This window comes from Prenolepis imparis, unplaced genomic scaffold, assembly GCF_030444845.1.
Source record: "Prenolepis imparis isolate NDT839.2.m4 unplaced genomic scaffold, iyPreImpa1.0 SCAF_10, whole genome shotgun sequence".
Classification (NCBI taxonomy): domain Eukaryota; kingdom Metazoa; phylum Arthropoda; class Insecta; order Hymenoptera; family Formicidae; genus Prenolepis; species Prenolepis imparis.
Window position 1 is genome coordinate 12,337,110 of NW_028141168.1, and position 23,030 is coordinate 12,360,139.

Sequence of the window (23,030 nt, forward strand, 5' to 3'; positions counted from 1 at the left end):
GGATCGCTTATTGCTTTGTAACAAGCAGAAATGCAAAGGCAAAGGATAAAAAAAGTACTCACAGAGAGATGGCCGTGGGTGAAACGTAATCGCAAAGCAAAGTAAAACCGCTTCTATTACGCGAACGAATTTGCATACGGTGCGTGCGATTTCGTGATGCGATTTTATAGTGATCATCCTGCATTGAAGACGTAAGGCCCGCGTGAAACGCATCCAATATTACAATAACAACGCTATATTCACGAATTTCACCTAGAACCTAGAACCACAAATGTTATTCCGATAGATAATGCATCTTCGTATACATATACATATACATATATTCATATACATACCGCGTATGGCCGCGTGCGCGCGACCGTTTCCGACATGTAATGACGCCGACATCGCATACATTTCAGGAATCGAGGTGCCTTCGAACTTCAGTGTCGATATTCGAATGATACGCCTGTTGAATATTCATGCGAATTTAGCGGATGGTGTACGCCCTTATTCCTATCACTCGTCGTGCGAATAAGTCAACACGTTCAAACGTTATGGGATTACATCCATGCATATACAATGCGTACGCGAATATTAGATTCCCCGCTATATGCGCACACGCGACGAGCTTCCTGAAAAAATAACAATATGAAACTCTCACTAATAAGAAATGCGTAGCATGTATAATGCAATCTTTTCACATCTGAGACATTGGAGTACAGTGTACAATAAATAAGCAATATAGGTTATAGTTATCAATAATCCATGCGTACTCCAAGAATTATTACTCGTACGTTAAATCGCTACAGATATATATATACATTCATAAATATAAAATGTTTATTTTCACGCGACAATTTCGTTAATGTTTATTGATTATCTTACATTTTATAACGTATAAAACAGTAAATACATTACCTCACATGATTGTTGTAGCAGATTCTGCTCAGTGGTTTTTAAAAACAACCGAAGTCAATAAAGATATATACTACACTAAATAGACTAGAAAAAGTAGTAATTTGACTAACGTAGTAGTGACGTAGTGACGTTTATGCGCGGCCAATTCAAATTCGTAAACAATTTATTCTGGCATTTTGCTAGATAATTTTGTATTTAATGAATAAGTACGATAAAAATATACGATAACAGATGAACGATAAATACAAGAGAAATGATGTTATTATGTTTAGATTATATATATAATCGTATTATATGTAATCGTAGTTCCTTTATATCTTTAGAGGCAATACCTGTACGAGTTAGCATAGGTTATGTTGCTGTCTTGTAACTGTACGCTTTACAAAGCTCTCGGATCAGTAAAATGGAAATAGAATTAATTGAATTGAAGGATATAAAGGCTGTACCGGACATAATACACGTTTATCCAGAACGAGTGAAGACCGAGTATACGCCACTCGTTATTGACAATGGTAATTTGTATTATATGTGGTATACTTTTAATTATGTTATACCTGATAAGTTGACAGCACACTGTTTGTTTCTTTCGAATTAGGATCCTATAACTGCAGAGTCGGTTGGGCTACTGACAAGGAACCGCAATTAATATTTAAGAATCTCATAGCGAAACCGCGAAAGGAACGTGGCAAGAAAGATGGAGAGCCCCAGGTTGGAAACGACATAGCGAACATCGAAGCTGTTCGATTTCAACTGAAGACTCAGTTTGATCGAAATGTAGTGACGCATTTCGAAGCTCAAGAACAGATATTTGATTATACATTTGCACACATGGGTATAGATACGGAGGGCAGCGTAGATCACCCAATTATTTTGACGGAGGCATTTCTCAATCCCAATTATTCTCGTAACTGTAAGAAAAAAATGATTTATATATTACATAATTTTCATAATAAACACACAATAATAATTTAATTTAATTATGTCTTTCAGTAATGGCAGAATTGTTATTTGAATGTTACAATGTACCATCAATAGCATATGGTATTGATTGCTTATTTTCGTATCAGCACAACAACTGCCCGCCTGACGGACTAATAGTTAGCATAGGATATCACACAACCCATATAATACCAATACTAGATGGAAAAGCAGATGCCACAAATGCAAGAAGAATCAATGTTGGTGGATATCACATAACATCGTATATGCATAGACTTCTTCAATTAAAATATCCAGTACATGTCAATGCAATAACACCTAGTCGTGCAGAAGTACGTATCATTATATTAAATGTATTCAATATATTGAATTTTATTCAAAACATTCAATATATTAAATTTACATTATATATTTATATATACTAAATTATTTTTTATATATTTTAAATATATTTACTATAATATTAATAAACACTTCTAAATATATTTACTATAGCAATAGCAATTACTAGATATTTATTTCATAATCTCCAGGAGTTGATACACGAACATTCGAGGATTGCTTTAAATTATCAAAACAAATTATCCAAATGGGCAGATGCGGACTATTATGATACACATGTTTTAAGAGTACAATTGCCATATATCACACCTGCTACAACTCCTGGCCTTACACTTGAGCAGCAAAAAGAAAGAAAACGAGAATTGGCACGAAGACTGATGGAAATTAATGCAAGAAAGAGAGAAGAAAGGGTTGGCACATTTTGTTTTATTTATATTATATATCTATCATATTATTATTATAATATAACTTGACGTTTAACATTTCATATTTATAGTTGGCAGAAGATGAAGAGCAACTTAACCAGCTGTTGGCAGTCCAAGATCTTTTAGAAGAAGGTGAAATTAATGAATTTGATGAAGCATTAAAAACCTATTCTCTTGCAAATGAAGCTGATTTGATCAAAATGATTAACAATCTACAAGCAAAAGTAGAGAGAACCAGACAGAAAATTGTCGCTGCTAACTCACAAGAGGAAAATATAGTGATGGAAGAAAAACCTAAAATTAAATCAAGTCTTCAACCTAAGGATCAACAAGATTTTGATGAATGGATTGCTGGAGTAAAAAAAAAAAGGTAGTTTTTTATACGCATTAAAATATATTTTATTAATACACACACACACACAGTATTATATATTGGTATATAATAAATTATATTATATTAATTTATTAATAATTAATTATATTAATATTATATATTAATTATATGTATATTATATTAATATTATAAATTATATTATATTAATATTATATATTATATTATATTAATATTATATTGATTGACAGATATTACTAAATCTTTATTTTTTATAGACAAGAATTATTGGATAAACGTATGGCAAAGAGACAACGAAGACAAGATATGGCAAAGCGAAGAACAGCTGCTGCACAGGAGAGGATGCGTCTAATTAGCCAGTTGGCGAAAAAAGAAAAACGTGATGATGATTTTGGTATGCGAGACGAAGATTGGGATGTATACAAAGTTATAAACAAAGTATATATTTTTTCTTATTTACGTCAAATGTTGTACAAATTAACATCATTTCTTACAAAATGTTTTCTTGCAGGAAGGTGGCGATTCTGATTCAGAATTAGAGCAAGAAAAGTTATTGGAATTGGAAGATGTTTTACGTCATCATGATCCAGAATTTGATAGTGCTGGTTCCAGCGTTCCCATGGTTCCTGGGGAGACTCACCAACTTCATGTAGGCGTAGAGCGTCTAAGGGCACCAGAATTATTGTTTCAACCGTCTATGGTTGGTTCTGTAGAAGCTGGAATTGCCGAGACAATCGAATTTGTTTTAAAACAATTTCCGCCTGAAGAACAAACGCGTCTCGTGAGTAACGTATTTCTTACTGGTGGACCAACAGCTTTCCCAGGATTACTGGAAAGATTGAAACGTGAACTACGCGAAATGAGACCTTTTGGATCAAACTTTCAAGTCAATATTGCAAAAAATACCAGCTTGGATGCTTGGTATGGTGCAAGAGATTTTGGTTTAAATGGCAATCTTCCTGAGTACTTAGTCAGCCGTAAAGAATATGAGGAGAAAGGTGGTGAGTATTTCAAAGAACATTTGTCAAGTAATACTTACACTCGATCGCCCGATCCTTTACCAATGATACAAGTATCTGTAACATCGGAGCAAGTGATTGTAGAAGACGCTATAGTTGATGTAGAAATTGAATAAAAGGTAAATAATTAGGATTCACACACAATTATTGATAATGAATCACATATAATTAAACAATATAAATGAAATGTTCTCAATATTTTTATCTCATCAGGCAGGGTAACTAAATACAATTTTTATATGCAATATAGTTTAATCATAATATATAAAAATGAGATTTTATTGATTGGATATTAACAAAAGATACGACCAGCTGTTGTTCATGGATACCTACTTTATTACACAAGTATTTCTGTTTGTTCATTTTATTACGAACAAACTACATTGTAGTCTGTTTGCTGATCACAATATACAGTTCCCAAACATCGCATTTCGCCATTCAACACAATTACGCGGGATACGTTTTATACGTTTTACACGTTTTACTTTTCTTATTTTTCGAGGACAATCGACATCGGCTTCTTCGGGGCGTTCTTCGTGTAGCCTAAAAAATTATGAAAGTGATCCCTCACCTTAGCGATAAGATTGATTTTACAGCAACCTCAGTTACAAATCTCCGCTCTTGGTCTTAAACGACTTATGCTAACATCACAATATAATACACACTGAAATCATTATCGAGGCCCCATAGATAGCTACAATTAACACTACTAATTCTTGCGCATCAATAAAGGAACCCATATCGTAATATAACGCTTGAATTTCCCCGATCATTCGAGTTTAATCAGAAGAAAGAGAGGTGTTTACACATAAATGATAATCATAATCACAAACTCTTAAATCACAGGTGCACAGCATTTGTTCATAGTACATAATTAATCAAGACTAAAAAAAGTTCCTCGTTTTATATGCATTGCATACTCTCAACTCTCAACCTATATCAAGTAAAAGTAATAACATAAACGTGATGTATACACTATTATAATGTTAGACATGTTCTTTACAGAATCTTCTGCATATAAAGTGCATAGTATATTAATCTTTCTGTAGACAACACGCTGAAACAAATAAACTAAGATTTGCATAAATATATATTTTGTTAAAGCAATATAAAATCTAATATTACAAAAGCATACAGTGCAAGCCGACAACATTTGCAAATACAAAATTGTAAAGCTCATCGCAAAAATTAATATAAATTTTGAAACTTTTAATGTCTGCAAAACAACGAAAATTAATAAAAATTTAATGAAATACATCAGGATAACAATTAATAATCTGTTTTGTTTTACATCATGTTTATCGCACATAATCATGTAATGAGCTGAACATCAAATTTGTAGACATATTTTGTTAGTCAGACTCACTGATTAATTATATGTATCTGGATAATAGCGAATACAGAACTTAATTTAAATATCCTTTATAACTATCACAGTTTGAGGTCGCTGCAAATCAATATTTCGCTTGTAATGACACACTATATCTTACGAAATTTTCATTCACAGAGAGAATGGAAGGGTAAATAGGTGTGGAGGACACTTGGGTAGTTTTTATTTACGATAAGATTGAGGTAGAATCCAATCTGCAAATAAATACAATTTTTGATCCGCATATGCTATAAGTGAGGGGCTACTTCCGTCAATAATAATTAAAAGTATATGTAGAGCATTAAAATAATGCCGCGACGACGATGCTGATACAATGATAACAATAATCATAATGATAATAATAGTATGCATGATGATAATAATAATATATAAGAGAATGACAAAAAAATAATAATTCACAAAATAATAATTAGTACAACAATGCAATTAATGTTTTTTTTTTTTTTTTTTTTCCTAATATAATGGCTGTATGCATTTATATATACATATATATTTATGTATATCGTTCATATGATGGGATAAGGATTGACAGCTATGTACAGTACATGCTTGCCTTAGTTGTACCATCTTTATGTTATACGCACCTATATCCTTTGCATTAATTATATGACAATAATAATAATAATAATCAGAATAATTACAATAATATAATAATCGTAATTAGTATCGTTTTTTTACTCATAAAATATCCTATATATAACACGTACCTGTAATAATAACTATGCAGTATGTACGTAAAGAGGATGTGTTCAGATAGGATATGTCGATAAAAACTATGGTATACGAAGCGTCAACTTTTTATTCTCTGCTATAGTTTATCTTGTTTCTTTTTTTTTTAATCGTTTTTCGCAAAATGACTATTACAAAAGTGCATTACTCGCGCATTTTTCTTATATTTTATATATATATATACGTACATACATAAATCGGCGTAGACCTACCTATTTTTTTTTTTCTTCATTGTCGTTTATATTAGTTCGGTAGCGTTAATTATCTTTTAATTATATATTTTATTCTTTCTTAACGGAGCGCTACGATAATCCCCTTGTTTACATCATACATACATACATACATACGTACGTACATACATACATACACACTGCGGGTGTATACATACATGTGACATGATACTTTCTACGCACCGACAGTATATTATAATAAGCATATATCTTTTTATCGTCGTATCGTATCATAATTTTGTTCTTCCTGTGATTTTAAAACATGATGTGGCTGATGCGGATATACGTCATACATATATCCGCGGTTTATTAGCAACCCTCTTATCCCTCCTTATTCATCATTAAAGGTTTGACGACACGCAATTCCGGACTTGCTTTTGTTTTAATCAAATGCTTTAGGCACCGTTTAAAACTTTGACTTGAGAGAATTATTAGCGATAGAAGCTTACGCTTGTATTTACGGCCTGGCTTTTAACACTCCCGATAGACCAGATTTCTTTAAAACATTTATTAATCCTTCACAGCTCGCGTAAGAAAGAATTAATATAATAGATAATATGTGTGAAAAAGCGGAGTATATACATATATTTGGAAAGGAAATAATTGTGTTAATGAGAAAGTATAATTGAAAACAAGATAATGATAAATATAATATTAATTTTACCGTATTAAAATTCAAAAATTTTTATTTCGATTATAATTAAACAAATTAATCATATCTCATTTCCAAACTTAATATATACTTATAACAAGACTAGTATCATATATGTGCCGATTATTTATTATTATCGCAATCTTGTTTAAAATGTGATTGTAGAATCATCTCGAATTATATGCAAGATATCATAAATATCGCGCAAACTTCTTTACATTATGACACTATCACCTCTGTGTGCATTACTATTGCAGAAGTGTTGACGATAAGCTGTAAAGACTAAATGCAAAGCGCCGAGACGCGCATTCTCGTCGTCGTTGCAAAAAAATATTGTTGGACGAGGAAGACCATTATTATATGTATATACATGTGCAGATTTCTCGTACATGTGTGTGTGAAAAGTGTGTTAAATCTCTCTCGTCGGTTGCTACAAAAATATCAATATATTTCAAATCAAACGATAAATACACCGTTTAATGTGCCGGTGAATGTGTGTTCCTTTTTTTCTGTTTATCTCGTCTACATCTCTTTTGAATAGATTATTTCTATATATGTTTTAAAAATGCTACATGATGACATTTTGTCTCCCAACGTGGTTGTTTAATCCCAAAGTGCCTCCGTTGATTATTACATCCCTTCCCTTCAGGGTGATTCGCTTGATACACACGGTACTCTTTGTACATCTGTTTCACACAATCGTATTAAATCTAGCTTGTCGCGTGGATCAAGTAAATCGCCCAAATCGAAACGATGATCGTCTCGATACCAGAAAGAGCGATGCTTCGGCAATAATTTATCTTTAGAGATAAAAGTGAAATACTTATTGTCGAAGCGGTCGCGCGACCCTCACACCGCCAAGGCGAAGGAATATTTTTTTTTTTTATTGCTGTAATTCAAAAGATGTGGTCAACTAACACATATTTTTCCCTCATTCGTACAGAGAAATCCCTGTCGAAATCCCTCTTCCATTTCTCTCATCCTCCCATACACTCGCCCCCGCGGAAAGATTGCTTTGAGAATCATTGCCCTGATAATGTAAAGTTTTTCTACGTGTTTCGCGGCCTACATCTCCGTGTTCGTTCCAAACTAAAGCCAGTACTAGAAGTGCGTGTCCCTTTTTTTTAAATATATATATATGTATATGTATATCTTCCACACCGTGGACTCCGCGACACCAAAAATTCCTATACTACTTTATTACGCAGGCCTCTATAAGACTTACGGTAGCACGGTAAACCTCTATAAAAATAAGAGCTATCCTACGTAAACGTATTACAAAAATAAATGGCATTGTACTCTGCTAAAGAAGCAAAATGGTACAGGCGCAATGTCGAGCGACGCGAGCATCGTCAATTTAATTAATTCTGCCCCCCCCCCCTCTCCCTTCCCACCCCTTGCTTCATCAAGTTTTCTGTCTTCGTTTTAGGTGTCGTCCCTTCGTTACGGTCGTTTTTTTTTTTTTTTTTTTTTACGGTTAAATCGCTAAACCGATCGCTAAATTCGAAAGCTCGAATTCTTTTTTTATTTACCGCTTCTCTTACGCGAGACCTTCCCTCGATCGACTCTCCCTACCGAAAGTCAGGTTTAATTACATCACGTGCTACTCGTGCCAGGCGACGCGAGGGTATAAAACGTACGAGCCAGGGCTGTGCTTTAACCGGGGCTATCACAAGTACGAAGTCGATCACACGGCACGATAGAACATTTGATAAAAGTAGTCGGACCAGGAGCCAGGTTTTATAGTTCTAGGAATGAAAGTGTCCTCCGATAAAACATTGCCATTTTACTCACGATATTGTTCATTGAAACGAGAAACGTTTTCGAATTTATACTTTAATCTCTTTCGTATAATCATTTAATCGTCATGAAACATCAATTGTCGAAATGGTTTTAATATTTTCTTTCGGATTTAATAAGAGATTAAAGATTTTTATATATATTGCACATATCTCAATAAATGTATTTCTCTCTCCAATGAATAATACGTTTTAGAAAATGGTAATATTTTTAGGACGACCATGTATATATTTTTAATAGGAGAGAGAGATTTAGTAAGGATGCCACCACCAATAGTTCCACACGGTTCAATCATTTAAATTTGCTGAAGGAGTGTATCGAAAAGATACGTGCAGAGCAGCTCGTTAAATTGTATGAGAATGTTAGAATATGCGATGCATATCGTATTCTTCTCTGATATGATTACATGACAATTAATTAATATGACAAAGACGAACTATCTAACATTGATGGGTATAGTGTTTCACACAAGATTATTCCATATTCTAATAAATAATTGAATAATTGATATCATTGTATGCATGCTCAAACAATTGAGAACAAAAAATCTCACAATCGTGAAACAAATATAATTTTCCAAGAGAGAGTTCTATTCCTCTTTATATATTTTCTACATTTCGTTTCTTTCCTTTTTTTCCTCGCTTAAATAAGGAATTATTTTTATACTCCAAATATAAAAAGGGCAGAAAGGCAACTAAAACGAATCTGTGAATCAATAAAATCAAAAATTTGTATATACATATAGTGCAACAAAAAAATAATACAACAATATATTCGATTATAATGGCACAACCGATACTTGCAAAATTATAATTATTTTTTTTTCTATTAATTGAATTTGCTGCCCCAGGAATAATACTTTTTTTTTAATGCAATGAATTCTTCATTCTCAATTTAACGCAAATAAACAAAAATATAAATATTAAAAATTCATTTTTCGATATAAAACATTTTTCATGAGTATTATAGTAATAATAATACTTTAAGAGAAATCTAGAAAAATCAAATTTTATATGACACAAAATCAATTGTATATATAAATCTATACAGAAAAATAATGCATCAAAAAATATACAACGAAGTTAAATCTCTATACGTAAAAATTATCTTATATTTCATCCCTTATTTCATATAGAATTATTAAAATACAGACGCGTATATCGTTGTAAAGATTACGGCATCAATGTATAAACAAATGTATAGTATGCCATTAAAAAAAGCATGTCCTAAAATATTCCCAAGAGCAGCTATGTATTTCAATGTTTCTTTCTTCGATGTTTTTAAACACAATTTAAAAATTGTGCTTTCGCATTTTAAAAATAATTTAACGCCAACACATGAAAAGAGAATTTCAGAGAGAAAATCCATTCTTTACATACATTCAGTTCTCGTGCACCATCACGATACTTGAAAAACGTTATCGGCTGTCTGGCATCTTATAATTTATAATTTGATATTTATTCAATTTAACACTGGAGGTGATTTTTGTTATTTAATTACGACTGATAGCTACGTTAACTATCGCCAATTTCTATTCAAACGCAAAAGAGCACGTCATTGACACACACAAATATATGTAAATCAACCTACGTACAAGAAGAGTTCAATGAGATATTACAATTTCGCTATAGTGAGAAAAAAAATAAGATTAAAACAAAAAGAAGAACTTTATCGCGATGTTTACAGTGAACAAGCTTTAAAACGCGTATAATTTTCAAAATTGCATTGCATGTTGTTACATATATTAAAAAAATTAAAATAAATCGCCTATACATGCGTATTTCATACATCAAAATTGAAAAATTTAGCTAGAGTACAATGATTGAAGATAATTCACTTATCTTTTTTTTTTTTTTTTTTTTTTTTTTTCCTATAATACAACAATCAACGCATGCTTAATGAATATGGCATGATGTACTATAAACGATTTATAAAATTTTCATTGACAATAGAATTTAAGAAGAGTGCGGAAGAATTTCCCTATGAATCTATATTTAGCATACAAAGAGACTGCGAGACATATCTCTTATATGCATAAATTCGTAAATTAATAAACGCGTCAACAAATACAAATAATATTTTATATAATTTATTGTTATATATTACACGATACACAATATAACATTAAATATATCTATCTATATTCTTTGAAAGTTAATTTCTCTCTACATATAAATTGCTCGAATAATAAAAATATGAGGAAATCTAATACTGTAATAGGCGGACGCAAATAAAAGCAATTTATATCTCAAACAAAAAGTAAAATGTATGTACAGTAATGAAAATCGTAATTTATTTATAAACGGTTAGATCGTCTTTTATCGCCAATTTATCATTATATGTAACTATATTTCTTCCGCACCGCAAAATTATAAAAGATAGGGAGAGAACATATTTGCAGAGAATATCGTTGTCTTGGAAGCAATAGTAAATTTAACATTCAATCACAAGATATGGGTGACTAATGTTAAGTCAGATTAATGTAAAAATAATGATGAAAAAAATTTCATCATTCGTATCTTTCCGAGATAAAAATAAATATTAGCTTTGTGCTCTCAATCTCAAATAAAATTTCTTAATAGAGTAATGCCGTTGTTAATGTATGTAAATTAATATAATAAAAAATAAAATCACAGACGTAATCTGAACAGCCAATTTTTATATATGATACATTTTTTACGGAAACTCGTAAAATATATGGATCATAATAATATCCTTATTATCAAAATATATTGTCAAAATACTCGTTTATATATAGACACATTTTGTATGCAGCAGCATTAAGAATATGTAGTAAATTAAATCTTTGCAAATAATTTGAATAATATAAGATAGTTGAGAAGACGAATATATGTTTGTTGTCAATTTTGTTGTCACAAAATCAAATAAAATATTTGATATTTTTCATATGACTATTTGCCAACATTTTGGCAATCGAAAATTAACTCAAAACATAATCGCTCCGTCTCATTACACTAGAGTGCAATTCTAGTTAATTATTAGTGATTAATAAAATATAAAAACATATATATGTATATGTAGTTTTACATATCGTATATCGATTTTTATGTGATTAGAATTTTCATTGAGAAAAAATAATGTTCTGTAATATTCATAAATATTAAAATAAGTCAACCGTATATCTCTCCTAATGATATATCATTATAAATATTATATTCAGCTGAGACAGTAATATGCGCGAAGCGCTAAGCATTAATGAAACGTAATTAATCCAGCAAATAATCTCGAGTATTACACGCAACAGTTTATTTCAGCTAAAAAGTGTTCATTATTGCGAGTTATTAATTCAACTATTATTCAAATGAATCCACGTAGCGTAAAACTTATTCATCCTTGATTGCTTGCAATCGTCAATGCTCGTAAAGATTATCGTGAAATAAGCGGTAACTTGAATTATGTTCTACGTAGAGGCTCGCGTCTCAGGTTAGCGTAATGTCTTTTGATTTCCTTACTGATTATATTACGTATGTATTCAACGTGCTTTTATATATGTAATAAATTTCGAAATTACACATCCGCGTAAGACCATAAGTTGTTCTTTTCCTTGCGTGCGATTGGCGACATTAGCCCATCACGTTCTCGCGTCTTCAACATATTATAATCAGGGTAACAAACCCTTTCGTCCAATTTTTCGTAAAAACTTACTACGGTAAAATCGATCTTACGTCAAATTATATCATCGATGTAGCATCGATTGCTCTCTGACATTGTAATGCAAAGTGAAGAATGAATCAGCGAAGCGATGCAATATCTCTATTACAATGATAATCGATCTTCCAACTACCGGAAATAATCAAGGACATTATATGAGGGAATATAAGCCGTGGAACTAAAATAAACTAGCGCAAATCTATTTTAGTCACGGGCAGGAGAAAAGTAGAACAGAGTCAATATTACATTCTCGAACTTTTGATATCAATCATCTCAAAGACGAATTCAGTCAAACATATTCGCAGTTGAAATCTCTGATATAAATACGAATCCTCGTTTTGTAACTTATCGATTTGACTCGTAACATTTCGTACAAAGAAAATCATTTTTATATAGAAATACTTAATTAAAAAAATAATAAAAGAAAATCGTTCAAACATCGAAATTTTCTATCCGGTAGTTAGAAAAAAAGATCAGTGCACAGAGTGATTTGTAAAAACGAAAGAAAGAATAGAAAAATGAATAAGGAAATGTGCATCTCACGTTCGCGTACCTTTACGTACAACGAATATTCGTTCGCCGCGTATAATAAGTATAGCACTTTTTGCAGACGTATTTTACGCTTTAGAAGCGCCACGGAACGTCTTTTTCTTTGTTTCCATTTTTATCACTTTTTATATGTACATATGTATTGGTCCGACGAGTGCTCTCTTGAAGAAAGGACCTATATTGTGTGCCCTCCTCTTACGAAAATACACATTTTTTGATATACATGCCACGAATACTACAACTCGAAGATACATACGTCCCATGGAAAAGCGATTAATGTTGTCGGCGTGAGATCGTTATTACCGATTCGGAAGTTTCGATTAGAATCTCAGTGCTGGGCAATATCCTAAAAATACATACATATAGCCTATACGTATGCGATATATACTGTCTGAAATAGTTCGTATACTATAAGTATTGAATAACACAGCTAAAAATCTCACTACATTTTCAGGACACTGGCTATGATCGTTCCCTGACTTAAATTCATCGGTTTACTTAGAAACGTAATTGCAACTTTCAGTTACTAAACAAACAGAGATTGTTTTGCTTTTGGTAAGTAAATTCCTTACAGATCGCGAAATTAATTTAAATTTAATATAAAATTTCAAAATCGTCGTTTTCCTTTTGTGCAAATTCCAGTCTTAACGTTTAGGAACGCAGGTAAACTAATATTTTTTCGATCAAATAAATGTACTCCGTACATTATATTTTCTTTAGACGTTTAAGTAGACGTAAACTAAATCTGCGCTCGAGTACTATATTGTGTAATATAATTGTGTGCAGCATAAACATGAATTGACATTTCGCAGATTAATGAATTCTGACAGAAATCTGACATAAAATGTGTCGATAAGATCAAATTAGCTTACCTGAAAGTAAGCGTCTCTATTTCAAACAGTATGACGATTATATATAAAAATTTATAAAACATAAACCCCTCGCGATCTATGCGCGTTCGTATAAAACTCTCTTTAAATACTCACTCATGTAATTATTCACCCTAAACGATAAGATACGATATCTAAATATATGCCTTTTTTGCCCAACACTGTGAAGATGTAGGCTTAAAACGAAAAAAAAGAGGAGATCGAAGTTGATAATTAATCGATCGATTTTTAGATGTCCCTAATCTCTCTAATTTTTTTACTTACATATTTATAATAAGCTACAAAATATAGATATATATATATGTGTATGTATCACTATAATTAGGAGCTGCGCGATCATATGCACGGAGGCTTTAATCACAGCTTTAGTAGTACAATTAATATCTCGTAGAGCTGCCCAATGACTAGCCGACAAAAAAAATCAATTGCTTTCTCTCGTTACATCTCATTCCTCAATTGATCATGAATCAAAAATTACGCATTCACGATTTTACTTTTTTTACGCGCAATTAACTTTATTAATAGCTTATTAAATTTTAATTAATGTGATTAATTATAGTTAATTAATTAACTACGTCAATGAAATGAAATGGTAGGTCTTAAGTTAGCCAATAATTTTCCAATTCATTTTGTCGTCCAAGAACATACGTTTTACGCGGCTCTTCTTCATCAATGAAAGAGACTCTATCGGTCTAATCCTTCCTCAGCGCGCTTACATGCAATGGAAACAGAAATTAGAAAGAAAAGAGAAAATAAATAGAGAAAGAGACAAGAGAGGCAAAAAAGAGAAAAGAAAGAGAACAAACGTTTTCGTATCTTACAGTTCATTACAGTAAAAGTCAGTCTTGCCCAGATGTGACTTTGCATCCTCTTTAAATCAAAAGCCTCAGGCATACGCGCGCAGGATCATTTTGATCATTTTACGATGTGAAAACTTGATCGCCGAAAGAGAGAGAAAGAGAAAGAGGAGGAAAAAGAGAGAATCACGATACAAGGAAGTTTGAGAGGCACGCTAGCGCAAATATATATGTGTATATATATATAATATATAGCTTTCTTGTTCAGTTTGTGTACCTTCGTAGCTCTATAACGCGCAATTAATAATGGGTAAATTGCATTTGCACAACTTGGTCGCAACTATCTTAGAACGATTACTCGAAAGTGGTAATCGCCGTATAAGATGTGCACTTCTTGAAACTAACAACTTTTCCAGCTCTATATACGCGCGATTGTCATGGTTCCCCCGCGCTTGCACAGAAAATTGCGGCGTTAATGAACAGAAGGTAATAACGAACTAATAGCTCTAAGACAGTATTCGCGAAGAATCAACAGCCTATTGCGCCTTTTATGTAGAAGAACTTTTTTTTTTCTTTTACGTCTCGCATCCCCTAGTACTTCCGTTTTATAATACATCCGTACGCTGTATATGCGTATATACAATATATCTGTACACATACTTCATGTGGAAAGTAAGTACAACTATATAGAACTGATTCAAAGCTGTGCTCTATCTTCTAACAAAGAATAATAAATTTTTTTTATCACAAAAACGCGCACCGCGTCACAACGAATGTATTCATTGGCGTTGCGAAGGGATAAACGTTCTATGATCTAAAAGAGAAAAGCGACATAAGGAATTCTCGTAGCGCGTTTCAAGCTAAAGAGAAACCATGACGACTATGTGACGGATCGTATGCGCTACACGTGATTGGCGAAATAAACGCGTATGTGTGTGTATCTAGCGCTAATAATAATAGTTTAATAGCTTAGTAGTACGTAGTAGCAGTAGAGTAATAGTGGTGACGATAGCATAGTAATAGTTGTAATAGTAGTAGTGAGATAGAGTAATATATGGGGAAATGTCGGTGGTGGTGATAGACGTGGTGGTGGTAGGATTAATTAGAATAATAGTAGAGTAGAGTGACAGTGAGATATAGGTATCGAGCCTATATATAGTGTTGTTGTTTTTGTTGTTACTGTTGTAAAATTAATAGTAGGGTGTCTACCAAACATCTTCGGTAGAAACCAAAGTAGATAAAATTTCGTTCCGTGACATTGCTTTTCCTTTTCCCTCCTTTTGATATTTATGAAAATTGTGTAAACCAATAGTTTAAACATTGTAGATAATAATTACTATCTATATCACAGATCCAAGTGACTAAATTCTTTTAAAAATATAATATAAATATGTGTACGTGTGTGTGTGTAATGGTTCACGCATAATATATATACACATGTATAAGTACAAAGAATATCATAAATATGGACCGCTACTTTATATAAACATATGTACAAAAATGCGTCGTTTTCACGTCATATTTGAATTAAAAGATAATTATAATACGTATTATTATTTTATTTGCAACAATACGAAACAGTAGAAAATTGTTATATCTTAAAATAATTCATTCTCAAACGAAATAAGAGCAAATCGTTTTCTAAAAAAATGTCTATAAGCAGCATCTGTCAAGGCGTCTTGGCAGGATGAAGAGATCAATTTAATAAAAATAAAAAATAAAAAAAAATCATTTTTAGACATATGTTTATATGAATTTTTTCTTATTTTTGATGAGTAAAATACGCTCCGGAAATAGCGGTCCACATTTACGATAAACCCTGCATATATGTATATGTATACTCGCAGAGACGTGATTAAAATCAAACGAAACAAGAGTGCTGAAATTGTGGAGACCTATAGAAACGTTACACGCTTCGATTTCAGCTAGCATCGGGTGCGATAATGAAATCATTAGAACGATATACATACAAATCCTGCGCCGGCACGATCTGATCGCCCGGCGATTAAAAACCGCGTCTCGAACGGGTGCTATTCAACCTCGTGTTAAAAAAGATGCTCGTGAGTATAAAATTCATTAGATGAACACAAAGTATTAGCAAACGTTTTTTCTTCGAGCAGCAATCACAATTGATGCACAATTGAAACAATCAGCTATGTCGTCGTATCCCTCTTTGACCAAAAGCGTATCTCTAAACCGAGTGACGAGCGAGCATCTGTCATTATAAACCGGAAGTATAGGATGCTCGATAGGCACTTTGATCAACCGACGCGATTAAATAGCACCAGTTTCACTGGTATTATCATACACGTTGGAAGTCGATCGATGCTAAGTGAAAAGTCGCGTTCAATTGTTACGCTGAATATATTCCGAATACGAAATCGCGGGGTTCGTATTCGAGTAATGAGCGTACAAATAGAGCGCGGGATGAAGACCTGGCGGAGGGATGCCGCGATGCAGCTGGTGCGAATGATGTTGTGGCTCCGATGTCGGGTCTAGAGGGGACGACAAATGCGGATAGAGTTGGGAACCGGGGCCGTCCAAGGGGTTGGAGGAGCCCGTCGTTTGGTAGACACTCTGCGGTGTGCTCGTGTGCTCGGTGTGAGACATAGGTGAATTAAGTGTGAACGGCGAAGACGCCGAGGTGGGACATACTACTTGCTGTGATGATTGGTGTTGCGGCAGGGGCTGGGTGACGATGCTGCTGCCATCTAAACACTAGTTGGTGGTCTGCGGATGTAGCAGCGGTAGTGGAAGCTGTAGATTGTTCTGCTTGGCTAAACTAGCGATCTCCACGGCTATGCCGCCGGTGCCTTTGGCTCCCGCGAGGCCATCCAATGACGACGGTCCCTCGTTGTAGCGCAAATCACAGACCGGACTCTCGAAACCGGTGCCTGGCGTACCAGCGCCGCTACTCTGTGGCGTCGGCGGATTGTGGTTCGAGCTGCTTTGATTCATGTCACGATGCACCCGATTCTGATGCCTTATCAGATAACTATCGCGTACGAACGTACGTCCGCAGATATTGCACTCGTAAGTGGTACTGGCGGTGTGTGTACGGATGTGAATCGCAAATTGACTTTTGGACGTGAACGTGAGGGAACATCGGTCGCAGACCAATGGTTTCTCGGCTACGTGGCTCCAACGATGCGCCGTGACGTAGCTCTTGACAGCAAAACGTTTCTGGCAAATGTCGCATGCATACGGTCGTTCCCCCGTGTGCACCCGTTTGTGAGTATTGAGACTGCTCTTTTGAGTAAACCTTTTCAAACATAGCTCGCATTGAAAAGGTCGCTCGCCCGTGTGCGTCCTCATGTGCACTTCTAGATAAGGTTTACGGCAAAAACTTGCTTCGCATACTGTACAATGATAGGGCTTATTTCCCGAATGAAGTTTCATATGCACATAGTAGGACGAAGCGGAGGACAGCACCTTGCCACAAACCTTGCAAGGTTGAGGCTTCGATCGTGTGCCCTCCTTGACGGTCTGTTGACCTGTAGACTGACGACCGGGTGATTCCTGCGGCATACCCTGATTTTGCTGTTGCTGATTCTGCTGCGTCTGTTGTTGATTCTGCTGCTGCGTCTGTTGCTGATTTTGCTGCTGATTCAACTGTATCGTCTGCTGCTGGGGCTGCATATGACCTTCCTGCTGAGAGAGATCCTCTCGATCGTCGGACAGATTCACCATAGAGTTGGACCCGTCCGAGCGACTAGAAGCAACAGAGTAGAATCCCATAGGTTCGCTCTTGATCTGTTGTTCAAACATGGACGTCATTATGTCAGTCTGCTGTGGTTGAATCAGCTGCTGAGACTGCTCGTCCTGCTGCTGCGCTGCTTGCTGATGAGGGAGCAGAGTCAGATTGCGCTTGACAAACTGCTCATATCCTGCGTACCAATCCACCTGTGTAAGAACAAAGATCTAGAGTAGCGGTACACTTTTCGCAGGACAAGCTACGCGCGAGTATTATATCGTCAACGACTGTCGGGCACGTACGGTTATGTCAGGTTATACCGAGCCGCTTTGACATTTATCGTTGACAAGTGACAGAGAATAGCCGAACGATCAGCTGATTGCATAACTTTTACGCGATGCCATCGTACACGGCGCAACGCCGTCGTGGAAAGACGGTCTGCCACAGGGTGACGCGAGCCGCTCTATTTTTAAAAGAGCGACGAGATGGAGAAACGTCGAAATATATTTTGACGGCGGAGCCGGACCGCTCGAGAGAGAGAGTGAGGAAAGGGGAGGGGATCTGTTGTGCGTCTCCGAAGGAAAGGATTCGAGCGATCGTCGTCGATACCCACCTTTGCTAATGTAGTGGTCCGGGTCTAGGGTCGAAAAACGTCGCGCCTCATCGAGCGCACCGCCTCCCGGTCGTCCAGCGGCTTCACGGACAATCGCGAAACATTTGTACGGTCAAATTGTTTTTCTCCGACACAAAATATAAGATGGCTGCTACTATATTTCGCGACGAGCACCTATATGCGCGCACACGCACACGCGCCCACTGCCGTCAGACGATACGCAAAAGCCGGCCTTCTAATTGGCTCTTCTCCTTAGGCCGCATCACGCCGCGTCACGCCGCCGCGATTCGCCAATTATTCACCATGATTGGACGCGATCCGCCGCGATAAGAGATCTTACGCATCCTACGGCGTTTTCATGGATAAGGCAAACTTTCTATATCGATCTAATTCTAATTGTAAGTATATACACAGTTTGTATACGATAAGAGAAATGCGGATAAATTTATCACATTACATATAATTAAATTGTCTATTCTCGTATAACGCGATCAACGATAAGATTTTAACGTCGACTAACGGCTATCTGTAACATGAATAACCTTACACGCGCAATGCATCGCATCTTATTAAAATATTAACAGATGTTATTGTCATAATTCTAAAGTTCGATATATATACATATGTATATATATATATATATATATATATATATATATATATATATAGCTTTATACATAACATATACATAACAGCTTTATAATGAACATTTTGAAAATTTGTAAAATTTGTAAAATTCGCCTATGTTGGCATCAATTATCGCGTAGCCAATAGCGTAATGAAACGAGAGCTCCTCATTGGTCACATCATAGGCATCTCTTATGTTTATAGGTTTATGCCCTGGAGCACTACACTCTCTTTACTCTTTACACTCTTTGCACTTAAAGTGAAAGAGATATAGGGATATAGCTGAAGAGAAAAGAGGAAGAAGATTAGAGAATATAATAGCAGAGGTGCAAATATAAAGGACAAATGTGTTATAGGTCATACGTTGTAATTATTCAACACAAGGAAGAAGAAGAAGAAGTTGTAATTATTCTGTGCTGTTCGAGCAGTTTGAGGGAACCGTGATTTCAAAGAGCAGTATATATTTGCACGGTGTTCGCGTTCGGCGAGAGCCGAGTGGAAAAAAAATTTGTGTACTCATAACAGCGGCATACTTCGCGGTATACTTTACACCGAACAGAATCTTAATATTATATTCACATATATTTGTGTAATTTTCTTTAATATTCTCTTGTGAAATAATCGTATTACATTCGATATTGTATAATTATCACGTAGCATAGATAATAATTGCGTATTATAAGTCAATGAGAGTGTGTGTGCCCGATTGAAGAAACTACGAAAAGCTCCTCTCATAAGACGGTAGATATATCGGACAATTATATCATATTAAAGATGTAATAATTCTAATATTTAAAACAAATTATCGGTTTTTCATGTTCCTTCGATTAACATTTGATATTTATTAAATCATTAATCCCACGTATCATATTTGTCTTACTTGAGACTCTTTTAACACAATATTTACTTAATATATTTAACGTACATCTCCAATAAAAAAAATTTTGTATTAGAAACATGGCTCTACCATCAGAGGATGTTATAAACACCAATCTCGATGATCCTGTAACAAAAGCAGTGGTCGATAATATAATGGGCAATTTGCCCACGAAAAAACCTCTCGTTCGTTGTGAAGACTGTGACCTTTCCTTCACAAGTCAAGCAGTATTGGATACACACTTACAAGGTGCACGTCATGCTAAACAGGTTAGTAATAATAACAAATAACAATATATAATGTATTACACAGGCAAAACAAATATTCTGTATTATTCTGTATTATAATTTCATAGGTAAGATCTAAGAATATAATGGCAACGCTTGAAGAGACAAAGATTTCATTTACAAAGGATGAAGAAACAAACGGGCTCAAATGCAATGTATGTAATGTGTGCCTGAACTCTATTCAGCAGCTACAAACACATCTTAATGGTAATATGAATGTAAAATATTGCTTATGTTATATATGTATAAATCAACTACAATGTCAGATTTTAATGTAAAATTTATGCAGTATTGTAATAAAATAATTATGTATTTGCAGGAAGCCGTCATAAAAAGAAATTAATGAGAGGTAATAATAAGTCCTTTATGGTAAGAAAAACACTGCCGTATGGTCTTAAAAATAATCGCTTCATGTATCTGGATAAAATAGAGAAAAATACTGTTGTACTGGTTTATAGCTTAGTATTATTCGCATTTGCATGCTTGACGCTGCTGCTTACTTTTGCTTTTCACTTCTTTCTATAAACTAACTATGTGAGATTAACTTGCTTGCCATTCTTTTATTGTTGTATAATTTCAGTGCTAGTAAGCGCTTAGTAATCATTGCAAACTTGTTGTTATTATGCGTTATTTATTATTATTATTTATTTAATATTTAATGATTATTGAAATATAAGTAATATTTGTATATTTATTATTTATTTGTTTATTAACATGTTATCGTGAAAAGCAATTGGTCACGACTTATTTGCATACATGTTACATTTAATAAACTAAATTTAGTTGACTATTCTTCTCAAATCTTTCTGTACAAATATTACACATATATGTATTAATTTTTTTTTATTTAATATTACTGTATCATAGAAATATTCTCTTGTTATTTTTTAATGACTACCTTATATAAGATATATTGCACGATGGAAAATAAACTAGAACAACAAAGATACAAATTATTTAACTTTTATAACACAATGGCGTTGTATACATTCTCCTAATTTGCAACTCAATTTTTCAAAACAAAATGAACTATTAGTTTCATATTTAATATGAAACAACAAGAAATATGAAAAAAGAATTCCAGAACAATCATAATATAAGAACACATAAAACCTATGTACAAAATCTATATTTGATAAATATTATATAGATTTTAATATTCAATGATAATTCTTTACATTGCTATAAAAAGTTTGTAAATTAATGGAATATTTTCATGAAAATACAATTTAATTTTTACATGTTACAGAGATATAGATTTTAATAATTACATATTCCATTTAATATTACACACTCATTAATGATCAATCTTTTTATGGCATGAATGTAGTGTTCAAGCTGATTTATTATCACAAATTACCGCTTTTGCGGTTGTGATACATAGATAGTGTTGATCGCACATTGATGCTTAGGTGAATGGGATGGCAAAGAGGTTGTCACCCAAGGCATTGCGTTGGCATCATCAACTGGTAGCGCACAACAATCCAGTCCCACAAAAGGGGTTTCACTTTCCTGCGATATTTGTAACAAGTTCTTCAACTCCCAATCTCAATATAGTGTGGTACAATAATTTTATACATATATTTATGCACATCTAATTTTTTATTTTTTATTTTAATACAATATCTCAATTATTTTTTTACTTTGTATTGTGACAGCATTTCTCTATAAATTCTTTGAAGATATATTGTCTTGTATAATTTGCATTACATATCAAAAATGTACCACAATGTATCATATATGTAAAATTTAACATTGCCCGTTTATATATTTACAGCATATGAATTCGGAGAAACATGCTGACAAAGTGAAGAGATCTAAGAGTCCGAATAAGAAAAGATTTGTTCCATATTGGAAAAAAACAAAACGAATTGCAACTCCCAAGGGTCAAATACCATCCTTATCGAACAACTTTGTATCAGGCGGTATTACATATCAACCATAAGATGCATTAAAAACTTGCACGTTACTTTGAATTATATATACTAAAGGATTATTTTTCATATTCTATCGATTAAAACTATGGCTATACATGTTTGAGTTTCCGCAGATCTTTCTTAAATTATTAAAACGTCGTTCTTGAATGATAAGAAATTGTTTAAAAGAGAAACGTAAAAGCTGCTCTATATATATATATATATATATAGCAACATATGAAAACAAATAAATATGTATTGATATGCATTAATTAATAATATTGATGTTAAGCCCATTGTGCAACGAAGGTTGTAGAGTCCATTGCTGTT

General features: G+C 33.8%; 3 protein-coding genes across 6 annotated transcripts; 2 read left to right on the forward strand and 1 right to left on the reverse strand.

Moving 5' to 3' along the window:
* The first annotated feature begins 1,264 nt into the window (after positions 1 to 1,264).
* Positions 1,265 to 4,211, forward strand: Arp5 (Actin-related protein 5). Its single transcript, XM_083048494.1, has 7 exons — positions 1,265 to 1,412; positions 1,496 to 1,810; positions 1,891 to 2,171; positions 2,373 to 2,591; positions 2,678 to 2,976; positions 3,216 to 3,396; positions 3,470 to 4,211. Exons 1-7 carry the CDS (start codon positions 1,304 to 1,306, stop codon positions 4,091 to 4,093), a joined length of 2,028 nt encoding a protein of 675 aa, XP_082904620.1. The 5' UTR covers positions 1,265 to 1,303; the 3' UTR covers positions 4,094 to 4,211.
* Positions 4,212 to 4,290: 79 nt separating this feature from the next.
* On the reverse strand, positions 4,291 to 19,297 carry LOC145942028 (uncharacterized). 2 transcript variants are annotated; one of them, XM_083048496.1, is made up of 2 exons: positions 18,994 to 19,297; positions 4,291 to 18,589 (listed from the first exon to the last, which is right to left on the reverse strand). In XM_083048496.1, exon 2 carries the CDS (start codon positions 18,461 to 18,463, stop codon positions 17,405 to 17,407), a length of 1,059 nt encoding a protein of 352 aa, XP_082904622.1. In that variant the 5' UTR covers positions 18,464 to 18,589; positions 18,994 to 19,297; the 3' UTR covers positions 4,291 to 17,404. The 2 variants fall into 2 exon arrangements, with proteins under 2 accessions (XP_082904622.1, XP_082904624.1); XM_083048498.1 differs by lacking the exon at positions 18,994 to 19,297 and adding an exon at positions 18,683 to 18,869.
* A 527-nt stretch (positions 19,298 to 19,824) lies between these two features.
* LOC145942032 (zinc finger protein 346) lies at positions 19,825 to 22,729 on the forward strand. 3 transcript variants are annotated; one of them, XM_083048504.1, is made up of 7 exons: positions 19,830 to 20,159; positions 20,278 to 20,361; positions 20,574 to 20,766; positions 20,853 to 20,991; positions 21,104 to 21,133; positions 22,197 to 22,345; positions 22,562 to 22,729. In XM_083048504.1, the coding sequence occupies exons 3-7, from the start codon at positions 20,578 to 20,580 to the stop codon at positions 22,727 to 22,729; spliced, it is 675 nt and encodes a 224-aa protein (XP_082904630.1). In that variant the 5' UTR covers positions 19,830 to 20,159; positions 20,278 to 20,361; positions 20,574 to 20,577. The 3 variants fall into 3 exon arrangements, with proteins under 3 accessions (XP_082904631.1, XP_082904632.1, XP_082904630.1); XM_083048505.1 differs by having other exon boundaries at positions 19,825 to 20,396; XM_083048506.1 differs by lacking the exon at positions 20,278 to 20,361 and having other exon boundaries at positions 19,825 to 20,159.
* Positions 22,730 to 23,030: the final 301 nt, after the last annotated feature.